General features: G+C 41.8%; 1 protein-coding gene across 1 annotated transcript; it reads left to right on the forward strand.

Annotated features, from left to right (window-relative positions):
* Nucleotides 1-218: 218 nt before the first annotated feature.
* Nucleotides 219-14,219, forward strand: LOC110316522 (C-type lectin domain family 4 member A-like). The gene is made up of 6 exons (XM_021190874.1): nt 219-450; nt 2,968-3,081; nt 6,588-6,689; nt 9,941-10,092; nt 11,567-11,682; nt 13,380-14,219. The coding sequence occupies exons 1-6, from the start codon at nt 345-347 to the stop codon at nt 13,525-13,527; spliced, it is 738 nt and encodes a 245-aa protein (XP_021046533.1). The 5' UTR covers nt 219-344; the 3' UTR covers nt 13,528-14,219.
* Nucleotides 14,220-14,431: the final 212 nt, after the last annotated feature.

Here is a 14,431-nt window from a genome sequence, read left to right on the forward strand (position 1 = left end):
GCCTGGTTCCTCTTTTTCCTTTCCTTCCTATTTCTTCCTCTTCCTTGTTCAGGCCACTTTTCACAGTCTTTGCACATCCATGCCAAATGTGTTTGAAGCTTGCAATTGTTTTTTTTTTTTTTTTTTTTTTCTTTCTGGTTGTGGGGAACGGCCCTCTGTGGTTCAGAGAGTTCCACCCTGTGGTTTTAAATTTTCATGCTGTACTCTCAGAGGTACTTGCCCATTAAGTGTCTCTGCACCTTCTCCTGGATGCTGGATTAATCCTTACCATGTTTATTTCTTGTTTATATAAAATATATTAAGACTGACACAGGTTCTCTGAAGAAAGCAGGTCTCTTCTCAATATGGCGTTACCAAACATTTATACTGACGTGAACTTCAAAAATCAACCTATTTCCTCAGGCATCATCTCAGATTCATCTTCATGTACCGTCTCAGACTCGTCTTCAGGTAAACCTTCCCACACCCCCAGAACAGTACATCCTCATTTTCTGGTGGTCTAAGTTAATGGTGAAATGAAAGAAGGTGTTTACACACAAGGCCTGGGGGATGTTGGTGCTGGCTGTCTCAGAGGCTGTGGTGTGAGGCAGGAACAATTCATCAGGCGCAACTGTCTGTAAAGTAGCTTTGAAGGGCTTTGCCTTGTACTGGGCAAAGAAACGAGTTCAGGATACTGTCTTTAGAGAAAGTCCGAGTTCTACTGCATATTTTTTGACGTATGTAAAACAATACTTTACCTGTGAAATTAATGTTATCTATTACTTTGTTTTCTGATTACTTAACAGCATGTCATAACTTAAAGAGATTGGTATTTGGGGGATAGTTTTATCTTGAAGTGGAGTTTGAGTGTCCCTTTCTCTACCCATACTGGGGACAGGAAGCAGGGCCTCACCCTTGGTGAATATAAGCTCTGTTGCTAGAGTTACTAGGGTCTATACTATTTCTGACAGAATTTTATTTAATTTTTAGCTAGTGTGTAAACCAACCGTTTGATTCATTATGGCATTTTATACAGACATCACTATCCCTTGTGTACACCCATAACCCTATCCCATCCTCCCTCCTTGCTCTCTTGATCATCTCTTTCCCTTTCTGAAATATTCCTCCTTTCTGCTTTCATGACACATATCTATTTCTACACACACACATACAAACACACACACATGAATATACATATGCATACATACATAAATGCATACTCACCCACACACTCACATACTCATACACTCCCACACAAATGCACATATATACACACACACAACCCAGCACACAAACACATACATGCACACATACCCACACCCACATAAACAAACACACATACACACCAGCACACACACACACACCAGCACACACACACACACATGCACACACACATACACACCAGCACACACATACATGCACACACACACATGCATACACACATACATGCACACATACCCACACCCACACACATACACACCAGCACACACACACATGCACACACACATGCACACACACACCAGCACACACACATGCACACACATACACACATGCACACACACATACATGCACACACACACATAAACACCACACATCTAAGCTCACCGAGTGTGAAAGCAGTTGTGACATTCGTCTCTTCTTCTGCCACCACCCTCTTGTTCTTTCCCCCCCTCTTTTATGCCTCTTCCCCCCTTCAGTCTCTGTCAACTCAGAAAATGGTTTCTAATCAAGAGACAGCTAAAAAGATGACATTAGACCATATCCTAAACATGTGAAGTATGCTTACACAGACTTAGATGGTTTTGCATGCTTCACAGCAATACTAGAGGCAGTTTGGGAGATTATTTTAACATACAACAAAGTACTATGTAGCCATAATAAAGAACATTAAAGAAGAAAATATGGGGACAGAAAAATGTCCATTAAAATAACAGAGCAGAAATAAGTGATTGTGATATGTCAGTCATATGGGGAAATATGCACACATGTATGTACACCTTAAAACTCCAAAAAAGGGCGCACGCACGCGCGCGCGCACACACACACACACACACACACACTCATGTCTCTCAAATTAATGAGTTACTATCAGTGATAGAAAGTTGTGCTTTCATGTTTATTCAATGGACATCACTGTTTCCTTCCTATCCAGTTTTTTTTTTTAATTTTAGTTTTTTACTTATTCACTTCACATCCCACTCACTGTGCACCTCCCGGTCACCCCCTCCCACAATCCTTCCCCAATCCCCCACCCCTTCTTCTCTGAGTGGATGGGAGCCCCCCGGGATATCTCCCCTCCCCACCTTGACACTTTGAGTCTCTGAAAGACTAGGTGCATGCTCCCCCACTGAGGCCAGACAAGGCAGCCCAGCTAGAAGAACATATCTCACAGACAGGCAACAGCTTTTGGGATAGCCCCCCCCCCCCGCTCCAGTTGTTTAGGACCCACATGAAGGTCAAGCTGCACATCTGCTACATATGAGCAGAGAGGTCCAGCCTGTGGATGTTCTTTGGTTGGTGTTTAGACTCTGAGAGCCTCAAGGGTCCAGGTTAGTTGATTCTGTTGTTCTTCTTGTGGAGTTCTTATCCCCTTTGGAGTCCACAATCCTTCTTCCTATTCTCCCATAAGAGTCCCCAAGCTCCATCCACTGTTTGGCTGAAATATCCAAATAGTTAAAAAAATTCTCTCAGAAATAGTATAGACCCTAGTAACTCTAGTAACAGAGCTTACATTCAGCATGTGTGAGGTTCTGCTTTCTCTCTCCAGTATGGGTGAAGAAAGGGACACTCGAATTCTCCTTCAAGATAAAATTGTCCCCCAAATACAAGCTAATTTCTTAAAGTTACAATATATTGTCAAGTAAATAGAATACCAAGTATGCTACAAGAGTCTGTTCTATTAATATATTATGGCGGAAAAGGGAGAAGCTGAGGAAGGGGAAATGGTAGAATCCATTACTGGTTTAATTAGTTTATTTTTTCCTTTAGCTCTCCCCAAGAAGACCACCACTCACAAAAGTGACCCTGGCTTTCCCAGGCTGCTTCTTGCCTTGTGGATATTTTTCATGCTGTTGGCAATCTTATTCTCTGTTGCTCTGATCAGTAAGTATGTCAACGGAATAAGTAAGCAATGTCTCTCTGGCACAGAGAGACATCCATTAGAAACAGATAATTATCAGTGGTTTTCCCAAGAAATCTGAAAAAGAAACTTTCATTGGGAAGACATTTGGGAATTTTTAACTACAGAATGACTTTCCTGTAAAAACCATTTATTGTCATTGGAGAAGCATATACATGCTTGTTGGTGTTACAAAGTGTCATACTGGGGCATCTACATTGGATTCTAGTACCGAGGATGAATCTGTGACTCCTTGGCAGCATTTAGAAGCCAGCCTCATTGGACACACAGATGCTCATCTTTTGGAATGAATAGGGGATGAGAAGACATGGACCAGGCTATTCCAGGGACAGCGTTTCAGTGGAACTCCTAATTATTTTGTTCCTGGTCCAGACTATGTGATATCTAAGCCAATTTAACAAATAGAGAATTTCTATATAAGGTTAGCTTTCTGAATTTATTAGAAAATTTAGAGGCAAGGCCAGGCATGGTGGCATATGCCTTTAATTTAATCCCAGCACTCAGGAGGCAGAGGCAGATAGATGTCTAGTTTCAGGCCAGCCAGGGCTACATGGTGGCTACTTGTCTAAAAATAATAGTGTAAAATTAGTATATTTTTGTGTATTTTATATTTTCCTTCAATAATTAGTGATATCCATCTACTGTGTGTTGGACAGTGTGTTGGAGGCTCTAGAGAGAACAATAGCCCCACTCTTAAAGTGTCTAGAGAGTGGCCAAGAGAAGTGACACCTACAAAATTGTATAGGAAGTGTTGCACAGGCAGGGTGTGTGAGCACAGGGGGCTGAAGCAGGGTTGGAGGAGGTGATGTCTAGGCCTGTGTGGACCAGCAGTGGCCCAGATGTATAAGATGGGAAAGAGTAAGCTAGCTTGTTTGGATTACACAGTGCCAAGTGAAGAAGCAATGACATCATAGGCGGTAGACACAAACAAGACTCAGAATGGGGAGAGTGCTGTGTTAGCACTAAAAAAAATGCCTGGGCTGGGCACGGTGTTGCATGCCTATAATCTTAGCACTTGGGAGACTGAGGCAGGAGGTTTGCACATTCTAGGCAATCCCTGGGATAACATAGTATGTTCAAGGCCAGCCTGGCTATGCTATAAGACCTTGTCTTCAAAACAAAACAAACTCTCAAATAAAGGAGAAGGGGAGCAATTCGTTGAGGGGGATGTCAAACAAAGGCCATCACCCTGCTTGTGGACGTTGTACATCGTGGTGCGCACTAGGCTCCGCACCACGATGTACAACGTCCACAAGCAGCCTTTTTGTCTTGTTGACAGTGTCTTTTGCCTTACAAAAGCTTTGCAGTTTTATGAGGTCCCATTTGTCAATTCTTGATTTTACAGCACAAGCCATTGGTGTTCTGTTGAGGAATTTTTTCCCTGTGCCCATATCTTCGAGGTTTTTCCCCACTTTCTCCTCTATCAATTTCAGTGTCTCTGGTTTTATGTGGAGGTCTTTGATCCACTTAGACTTGAGCTTTGTACAAGGAGATAAGAATGGATCGATTCTCATTCTTCTACATGATAGCCTCCAGTTGTGCCAGCACCATTTGTTGAAAATGCTATCTTTTTTCCACTGGATGGTTTTAGCTCCCTTGTCAAAGATCAAGTGACCATAGGTGTGTGGATTCATCTCTAAAGTTTTATAGATTAAAACTTATAGAGTGTTTCATGCTTCTGTGGCTTGGCAGATTATATTGACATCAGCTAGGAGGCCCCTGAAACCCTTGGAACTCAGCCATCCACATGCGTGTGTCAGTCACATGCAACATAGCTTCCAAGGAAGAGACTGTCACCTGGGATTACAGGAGAAATGTGGCCACAGTTCTCCCATTCATCAGGATAACCCATCTTTGCTCACCGAGCATCTTGGAGCACGAGATAGAGGATGGGAGTCAGTCATGCCTCTCAGAGTCTCAATTTGGAAGTAGCCAGCATGGATATAGGAATATTAAAAATCATTAGCATTTTTATAGTGTGTCACAGTCAGGAGGAGCCACTGATGAATTTTAGGCAGGGAATTGAAACGCTCAAATTAGACCCGCAGAAGTGCATTGTCAGACCGGCACGTAAATGGAATAGAGAAACTAGGTCAAGAGAAAAGCGAGAAAGCAAACCCACACCCAGCAGAGATTGACCCAAGGAGAGTGTCTGTGAAGGATGGTAAAGGAGACAGAGCCTGGGGAGAAGAGGCTTGATGAACATCGAGATCTGGGGATGAAGGGACCAGAGAAGTGAAGCCACTCCAACACCCGGACTTGGCAGACTTGGCTGTGACGTGGTCACACGGGTGGACAAAACAGGGCAAGGGCAGCAGATGTGCTGATTTGGATTTTGCGCGCGTTGAGTTTATCTTCAATTGTTGTGTTCAGTGAGCACATGAGCACATACTTGCTTGCATGTCAGGAGGGAAGATCTGAGGGTTTCCAGTCCTTCACATTCAGGCAGCAGGTGAGATCATGGGAATTATGTCCATCCCTTGGAAAGAGTGTTTAGTGTGAAAAGAAAGGATAGTGACTGGAGGGTGAGGAGTGTTGCATTTCTAGAGGGGTGGATGGAGGGAGAGATTCTGAAGGACAGTAAGAAGTGATGGCAAGACAGGTGAGGCCAAACAGCAGCATCCTGTGAGCTGAGAAGGAAGAAATTATGGTCAAGTCCAAGAGCAAGTCAAACAACAGGTGCTCTGAATGTTATTGATAATCTATTTCAATGATTATTATTATTTTTTTTTTTAAAAAAATCACTATCCTGCTTTGTAGCTCAGAGTGGATTTGAACTTGATACATAGTCCGAGCTGACTTGGAGTTGGCAATCCTCCTGTCTCTACCTCCCCAGCTTTTGGATGATAGGTAGGCACCATGTGACAGAATGGTTTCAGTGAACTAGAAGCAAAAGCCAGGATGTGGTGGGTCAAGGAGCACATGGGACACTCCATGGGAAAGAGAAAAGCCCCTAATTCTAAAGGGATAGATCAGTTAGTTAAAAAACAGAACGGAACAAAGCAAAACAAGACAAAACATATTCATTACAAAGCACAGACATGTGTGTTTCCTTTTTTTTATTTTTAAAATATATTTCTATTAGTTGTTTGACGATTTCACACAATGTATTCTAATCATATTCTCCCACATTCTTTCCCCTAGTTCCTCCCACATCCACCCCCCAATTCCCTATCTGCCCAATTTGTGTCTGTGAGTTCGTTTTAAGTTGGAATTAACATGACAGTCTTGATTCACTGACTAAGAGCCGGGTGTGAGGGCTCATGTCTCCTAGTTCTCTGGATGGGGAGGCAGGAAATTGTGTGAGACTAGTCTGGGTTACACAGCTAGACAGTGCCTCAAAGAAACAAATAACAACAATAACAACAAAAAAGCGGGGTGGGTGGGAGTCGGGGAGAAGAAATGAGTAAAGAATAAAATCATAACACTACCAGGAAAATGAGTATCGTTTATTCTTTTTTCCCTCCAGTTTTGTTTCAAATGTATTCTGATCTCCTTGAAGAAAAAAATACTCTAGAACGACTGAATCACGCAAAATTGAATTGTGTAAAAAACCACTCGGCTGTGGAAGGTAAAACTTAACATGCCTGGAATCCATCAAACATCGAGAGTAAGCAACCTATACAAGCATTTCCAGGGCAGCGTCCTCAGAAGTGGATTGTTAGCCATTAGACCTAGCAATGCAATATTTCGCAATTCTTATGCATAGGAGATTCATCTTTTCTACCCATTACTGTACTCAGTCAGTGGTATTTACATGTATCTGAGGACATTTATTTTATATTATAATTTGATACACATCTTGTTGGTCTTTCTCCCCTTGGACATTTCACTTTCAACGCGCCGTTTTCTTCCTCCTGGGATTTGAAACGGCTCCGTCCTAGACTCATGATGGATAGGCTCTTCCCTCAGCCTCTGCTCAGCCTGTGTAGCCCCGGATCCTCTTTTTGAAGAATAGTGTAGTACAAGTTTTGACATATTGTATTTTCATTTTCGTTCAGTTCCATTATATTTTGAGATAAGACTTCCATGCAGCCTAGGCTGGTCTCGAGCTTACGGAGCTGAAGTTGGCATAAACTTTAGACCCTCCTGCCTCCATCTTCCTAGTCCTGTGATTGCATGTGTTCACCATCACATTGGGTTTTGCCACGTGCTGTGCATGGAACCCAGAGCTTCTTGCTCATTAGGTGAACGTCCTAACTCAGCTATATCCCCAGTCAAGTTCATATGTTGTAAAAATAGACCTTGATGTTTGACATATAGTTGTTTAGAACTGTATTCAGGAGTTCTAAGTTTCTTTCTTGTTTTGTCTTATTTATCTACTTGTGAACTGTTTTCAGCATGTTGGGAAATGCCCTTTTACACTTGTCCTGTTTTTCTGAGTGGTTTTCTCTGCCCCGGAGTGCCACATTTCTCTTTCCCCATGTGCCAGTTTATACTTCTCATATCTTGGTCCTGAGTTATCTGCTATATACACATTTGGGATCATAATGTGAGGCTGTGGCTCTTTTACCTGGGTATTTCATTTTTGTTGTTAAGTTGGTATTTTTTTTTTTTTATTATTCTGTTTGACAATTCATTGATTTGTCTGTCCCCTCCATTCTGCTATCAGTGCCATCTGTAGTAAATGGAAAAGGTTACTGCATTTTTAAATACAGATTTTAAAAACATTTATTTATGTATTTACATCCCATACGCTTTCCCCTCCAAGTCCCCCCTCCCGGGGTTACTCCACCCATCCCTCTTCACCTCTGAGAGTGTGACTCCCCCACCCCACCAGTATCCCCCCCACCCTTGTAGATCAAGTCTCTGCAGGATTAGGTGCGCCCTCTGCATTTTTCAAGTAAAAAAAAAAATTCCATTTTGATTCTTATTGACATCTGCATCTTTTCTGGCTTTTATTTTTTTCCCAAGATGTCTGTCTCTTCTCATTGAAGCACTTAAAGTTATTTCTTTTATTTTTTGAGATTATAATATAATTACTTAATTTTCTTCTTTCCTCCCTCCAAACCCTCCCTGTGCTCTCTCAAATTCATTGCTTCTTTCTTTATTTGTTGTTACATATGTATATTGTCTGTCTGTCTGTCTGTCTGTCTATGAAGCACAACCTACTCATTATGCATATGTTAATTGTATGCTTCTTTTCAGGGCTGACCATTTGGTATTAGAGAACCAGTGGGCATACTCTTCCATGACGGAGACTGTTTCGCCCACTCTTAGTATTCCTTAGTTACCTATAGTTTTTTGTGTGGGTTGAGGCCTTGGAGACTCCATGCCTCACACCCCACCTAGGTTAGCTCGTCTATTGTCGTCCTCGTTCAGCTCATGCGTGGGCAGTCATGCTGGCGAGACTTTACAGGTGTAGTTCTGACATTTCTTTTTTTCTTTTTGGTTTTTCGAGACAGGGTTTCTCTGCATAACCCTGGCTGTCCTGGAATTCAACTCTGTAGACCAGGCTGGCCTCGAACTCAGAAATCTGCCTACCTCTGCCTTCCGAGTGCTGGGATTAAAGGCGTGCGCCACCACGCCCGGCTAGTTCTGACATTTCTAGGAGACACACTCTTTCCCCCCTCTCTTATTGAAAGGATCCCTGAGCCTTAGGTGCTGGATTTGTTTTCTAGGTGTATCTCTCAGAAATGGGCTCCATAACTCTGCATTTTGATTGGTTGTGGTTTTCTGTAATAATCTGTTTGTGTTGCTTAGGAAAGTTTCCTTGATGAGGAGTGAGGACTACACTTACCTGTGGGTATAAGGATAAATATTTAGAGTGAAGTTAGGGATTGTGCTGGTTTAGTAAAGTGTTAGTTGGAGGGTCTTCTACAAGACCTGTGACTTTACTAACCCTGGATAGTTAGTTAGATTTCTAGTACCAGACATGATTTCCCTCTTGTTGAGTGGGTCTTCAGTCCAATTAGAGAGGTGTTGGTTACCACTAAGGTATTCATGCCACGATTGCACCCCGCAGGCTATCATGCTCACTGAAGCACTTTTATCATGGGTGCTTTAAAGCTTGTTCAGAAAATTCTAACATTATTGTTATCTTCCTGCTTTAATAAATATTCTTTCACATTTTCATACACACACACACACACACACACACACACACACACACACACACACAATGTTCTTTGATCAAAGTCCCCTATTATCCTCTTTTAATCCCCTGTGAATTTCCACCAAGATCCTTCTTTGTTCCAAATTCCCTCCCCTCTTCTTCCTCTGACTTTCCTGTCTTTCTTTCTGTGAGCCACATCAGCATGGTGGGGTGGGGTGGTTAATTACTTGATAAGGGCAATGTATCGGTGGGTACCCCACTGAAGAAACCTTAAACTGCTGAGCTCTAGAAAGAGTAGGTGATTGGCTCAGTCTTGTGTGGTTCACCACCACTGTGAGTTTCTAATGTGCAACAGCTGTGTCGTGTCCAGAAGCCAACACTCCTTCCCATCCTCTGGCCCTCACATTCTTTCCGCCTCCTCTTCCATGATGTTCCCAGAGTCTTGGAGGTGTATTTATCTTGGAGGTGTATTTATCTTGGAGGTGTGTTTATTTTGGAGGTGTATTTATCTTTGAGGTGTATTTATCTTGGAAGGATGTTTATCTTGGAGGAGTTTTTATCTTGGAAGAGTGTTTACCTTGCTTCTTGCTATCCTATCTATTATTCTTTCTTTTTCTTCTTCTTTTCTTTCTTTTTTTTTTGAAGTTTGGAAACCTTCTGGTTCTTGACATGATGAGTTACTTTCTTCTGAGTCCTTGGTATTATTTTTGTGTTATGCCTTATTTAAATACTGTGTTTTGTATTTACATCTCCTTCTTCCAATAAAGACAAAGTCTGGAGCTGTTGTCCAAAGAATTGGAAGCCATTTGGTTCCCACTGCTACTTCACTTCCCGTGACACTGCATCCTGGAGTAAGAGTGAAGAGAAGTGCTCCCACAGGGGTGCTCATCTGCTGGTGATCCACAGCCAGGCAGAGCAGGTGCATCCTGGGAGAGAGTGGGACCTGGGCCTGGCATGCTGTCTGCCTATTTCTATTAAGAGGGAGTTTTGTTGATGTGTGTGTGTGTGTGTGTGTGCTGTGGCAGAAAGCTTTCCATCAGATAGGCAGGAATGGTTGCTTTAACATTTACCTTCTACACCTTGGTCCTACTTCAATGGAACTAAACAATCCTACAAGACTGTGCCATCATAAAGGTTCAACTCATGAGGGCTAAAGGATAACATGTTCTGCCTGAAATGTCAGTTTGTGATTTTGATATTTTTCACATTAACTGCACACCAGAGAGGCCTGTGAAACTGAGTAGGAAATAAAGTTAAATTCTGAAAAGCCAGTCAGGAATGAGATTAAAGAATCTTTAAAGTTAAGGAAAGAAAACGATGACATCTGCAGATTTTCTCCCAGGTGCAGCTTTGAGGAATGCCAAAGCTCAAAACCCAAGGAGCTGAAAGGGTCTGCAACCCAATAGGTGGAACAACAGTATGAACTAACCAGTACCCCCTGAGCTCGTGTCTCTAGCTGCATACGTAGCAGAAGATGGCCTAGTCAGCCATCATTGGGAAGAGAGGCCCCTTGGTCTTGCAAACTTTATATGCCCCAGTACAGGGAAACACCAGGGCCAAGAAGGGGGAGTGGGTGGGTAGGGGAGCAGGAGGGGAGGTTATAGGGGACTTTGGGGATAGCATTTGAAATGTAAATGAAGTAAATGCCTAATAAAAATCGAAAAAAAAGAGTGAAAAAGGAAGCAAGGCTCAGCTAGCAATTCTTTAGGATTGAGGATAGATATTGCTTTCATATGTGATGTGAGTGGTACACCTTAAGTGACAGATTTTACATACTGTCTGTTTCTTCTTATATTTGTGTAATCATAATGAACTCAGATGAAATATTACCCTGTACTTGTAAACATATACATTCATCATATATTAATATAGATTTAAAGAGCATGTTTTAAAACACTGGCATGCTAGCAACTCTGATTTGCTCATTCTATGTTGTAAATCTGTATCAATGACCATGCTATCTTCACACATTTCTATACCTGAAAGAAGTAAAGAATTAAAGAAGAAAGTATTTTATTGTTTGATATATAGATGTATATAATATTTGATCAAGCCCTCCCACTCCCTTCCCTTCCAACTTTTCCCCTATCCCCCAACCTCTATTCCCTCCTTTAAGAACACAGTGTATTCTTAAAAATTATTTTTAAATCCATTGAGTCCTTTTGCTGTTGCCACTATGTACATGAATGTAGGGCCATCTTTGGGAACATGGATGGCCTATCAGAGGGTTGCATCCTTGAAGCCAACTGTCCTTCTCCCAGTAGACTTCAATTTCTAATAGTTCAATAAACAAGCAAGCAAGCAAGCAAGCAAGCAAGCAAGCAAGCAAGCAAGCAATCTCACTAACCAACCTACTCAATCCAAGCTGAGTTCTCTTTCTTTTTTCCCTTTAGGATTTCATTACCAACACTCTGAACCCTCGTGCTGCTTATTATGTGGGGCTGTCAGATCCAAAGGGCCATGGACAATGGCAGTGGGTTGATCAGACACCATACGATCAAAATGCCACGTAAGTCTAGAGCTGAGGAATCCTGTGTCATGCAGGGAATTTAATGTGCTGAATTATAGGACTGAAATTGCTTACTCTTGTTTTAGTTGCTTTGTACTAGGCTCAATAATTTTATTATTGTTTTTATGTAAGTAAGTGTGTATGCATGTATGTATGTATGCATATATTATTTTTTTGAGACAAGGTTTCTCTGTGTAGCCCTGACTGCACTGGATCTCCCTCTCTAGACCAGGCTGGCCTCAAACTCCGAGATCCTCCTGCCTCTGCCTCCCAAGAGCTGGATCAAGGATGTACACCACCATGGCCTGGCTTGTTAATGTGTTTAATCACATATTGTGAGGGAGACATTACCATTTTCTGATTTAGAGATGAGCACACTGAATTTGAAGAATCTCAGTAACTGATTCAGGGTTACCCTACCATGGCCCTCAGATCTAGGTAAATTTTTCTGTGTTCTTTCACTGTTTTTATCTTGATAAAAAAATTCTTGCTACAATCATAGTTGATTACTAAAAGGTGATATTTCTCAAAATCAAAGCATCCCTTGTTCTGATAAGCTTATTTATGTTTAATATATACATTTAAAATTTACTTTTTAGTGCATTATTATCTTGGTTTTTCTATCTACAGAATGAAATATATGGTGATGGTAACTGTATTCCCCATTTTTTTTTTTTGATTTTTCTAGACAGAGTTTCTCTGTATACCTGGCTGTCCTGGAACTCCCTTTGTAGACCAGGCTGGCCTCGAACTCAGAAATCCGCCTGTCTCTGCCTTCCGAGTGCTGGGATTAAAGGTGTGCACCACCACGTCCGGCTCTGTATTCCCAATTAAGATAGCGTACTGAGAATATCAGAAATTCAATTACTTGCTCAAGGTATATAAGTGGGAGATCTATAAATTGTAATTAGTACCTCAGGTCCTAAGTCATTCCACTTAAAAGGGTAGAAGCACAGAGACTAAGGCAGCAGGCCCGGGACCTGCATAAGCTTAATTAAGCTAGACAAAATCTCAGCACGGAGGAGGAGGGGAAGTGGACACAAAGTCGCATCCTAACCAAGAAGCTATTCCCAATTGATAGCTTCTGGAAGAAGGAAAATCAGTTTTCTCCCATGGAGTGTTACTGGGTGTATCAACCACACTCCAGTGCCGGCCCTGAGCTTAGGAACAGATGCCAAAATAGACCCCATTTTTTTTTTTTTATTTTTGTTTTTTTGTTTTTTAAAGAGAGAGAAAGAAGATGGGTGGGTAGAGAGTATGAGGAAGATCTGGAAGAAGTTGGGAATGGGAAAGAATATGATCAAAATATATTGTATTATATTTTCAATTAATAAATAAAATGTTATTAAGAAAAGATCAAACAATTGGCTCATGGTACCGATGTGAAATATTTTTAATTAGATAAGAAAGTCTTAGACAGGATGTAGGGATGATCAAATAGAGGTGAGCCTTTGAGATGCTTGCTGGTGAATATGTAATACAATAAGGTGTGATAATTGCCTGCTGTGGCCTCAATTTTCAAGGGAAATGCTGGTGATTCAAGTGGAGGAGAAACTGCACGTGTAGTGGAGGAGGAGTGACTTGGGCATACGTGACCTTGATTTTTACAAGTCCTCTCCCAGCTCTCAGCCCGCTAGTGCCTCTATCCCTTTTCAAAGCATCACCGTGAGAGTCACCCTCATCTTTTTCTCTTTCAGATCCTGGCACTTGGATGAACCCAGTGGCAACACGGAATTTTGTGTTGTGCTAAGTTATCACCCAAACGTTAAAGGATGGGGCTGGAGTGTCGCCCCTTGTGATGGTGATCATAGGTTGATTTGTGAGATGAGGCAGCTCCACTTATGAATGAAGCATTCTCTATAGACACATGATGTGATTGGAATGGAAGCTGTAATTATAGAGACAGCTAGGAAGTTCTTCATTTGATCCTCCTAGGGATCAAACAGGGACTTGGAATTGTATCAGAAAGCTAGATTCTTAGATTCCTCTCCTTCTCTCCTCCCATTCCTCCCTCCCCATTTCCTCCCCCCCCCTCCCCCCTTGTCTTTGGAGACAGGGTCTCACTATGTACCTCTGGCTATCCTAGAACTCACTATATAGATGAGCCTGATGTCAAACTCCCAGAGATCCTCTTGCCTTTGTTTTCCTGAGTGCTGGAATTAAGGACATTCACTATCACCAGCAGCCAGCTTCTTAGTAAATTCTTTATGTCTAAGAGATGTCTGCAGAATTTTAGGTAGGTAGGTAACTGGTCCTTCCATTTATGAGAGCATCATCTCACTTTTGTACAAATTCATTCATTTCCTCATTCATAAAGAAAGCCTTTTCTCCACACCAGATGCTATGCTAGGGACCCCTTAGTGCACACACAGAAAGCACACGTGTCTCTCTCCTAACTCCTGTCTGTCTGTCTGCAGAGGTTTTAGTCATTGATTGGATGATGTGGTTTTGCCCTCCATCTGCTGTTTGTCTTCTCTCTTTGGCTTTGTTGATGTAGAGTCAACAAATAAATGTTTGTGCCCAATGCGGTGATGTGATGTGTGTGTATACTAGGAAATGATTACAGGTTACTGAACATAGTTACTGAAGACAGTGGACATTTACTTGTGTTTGTGTATTTAAGAGTGCTTAAGGTCTTCCTAAACAAATTCATATACACACTATAATATCATTGACTGTTGTCACCACGATCGATGCACTTTGGATCTCCGAAACTTATCTTGTAAAGATCCCACTCATACTTTACCCA

Source organism: Mus pahari, chromosome 2 (assembly GCF_900095145.1).
Source record: "Mus pahari chromosome 2, PAHARI_EIJ_v1.1, whole genome shotgun sequence".
Taxonomy (NCBI): Eukaryota; Metazoa; Chordata; class Mammalia; order Rodentia; family Muridae; genus Mus; species Mus pahari.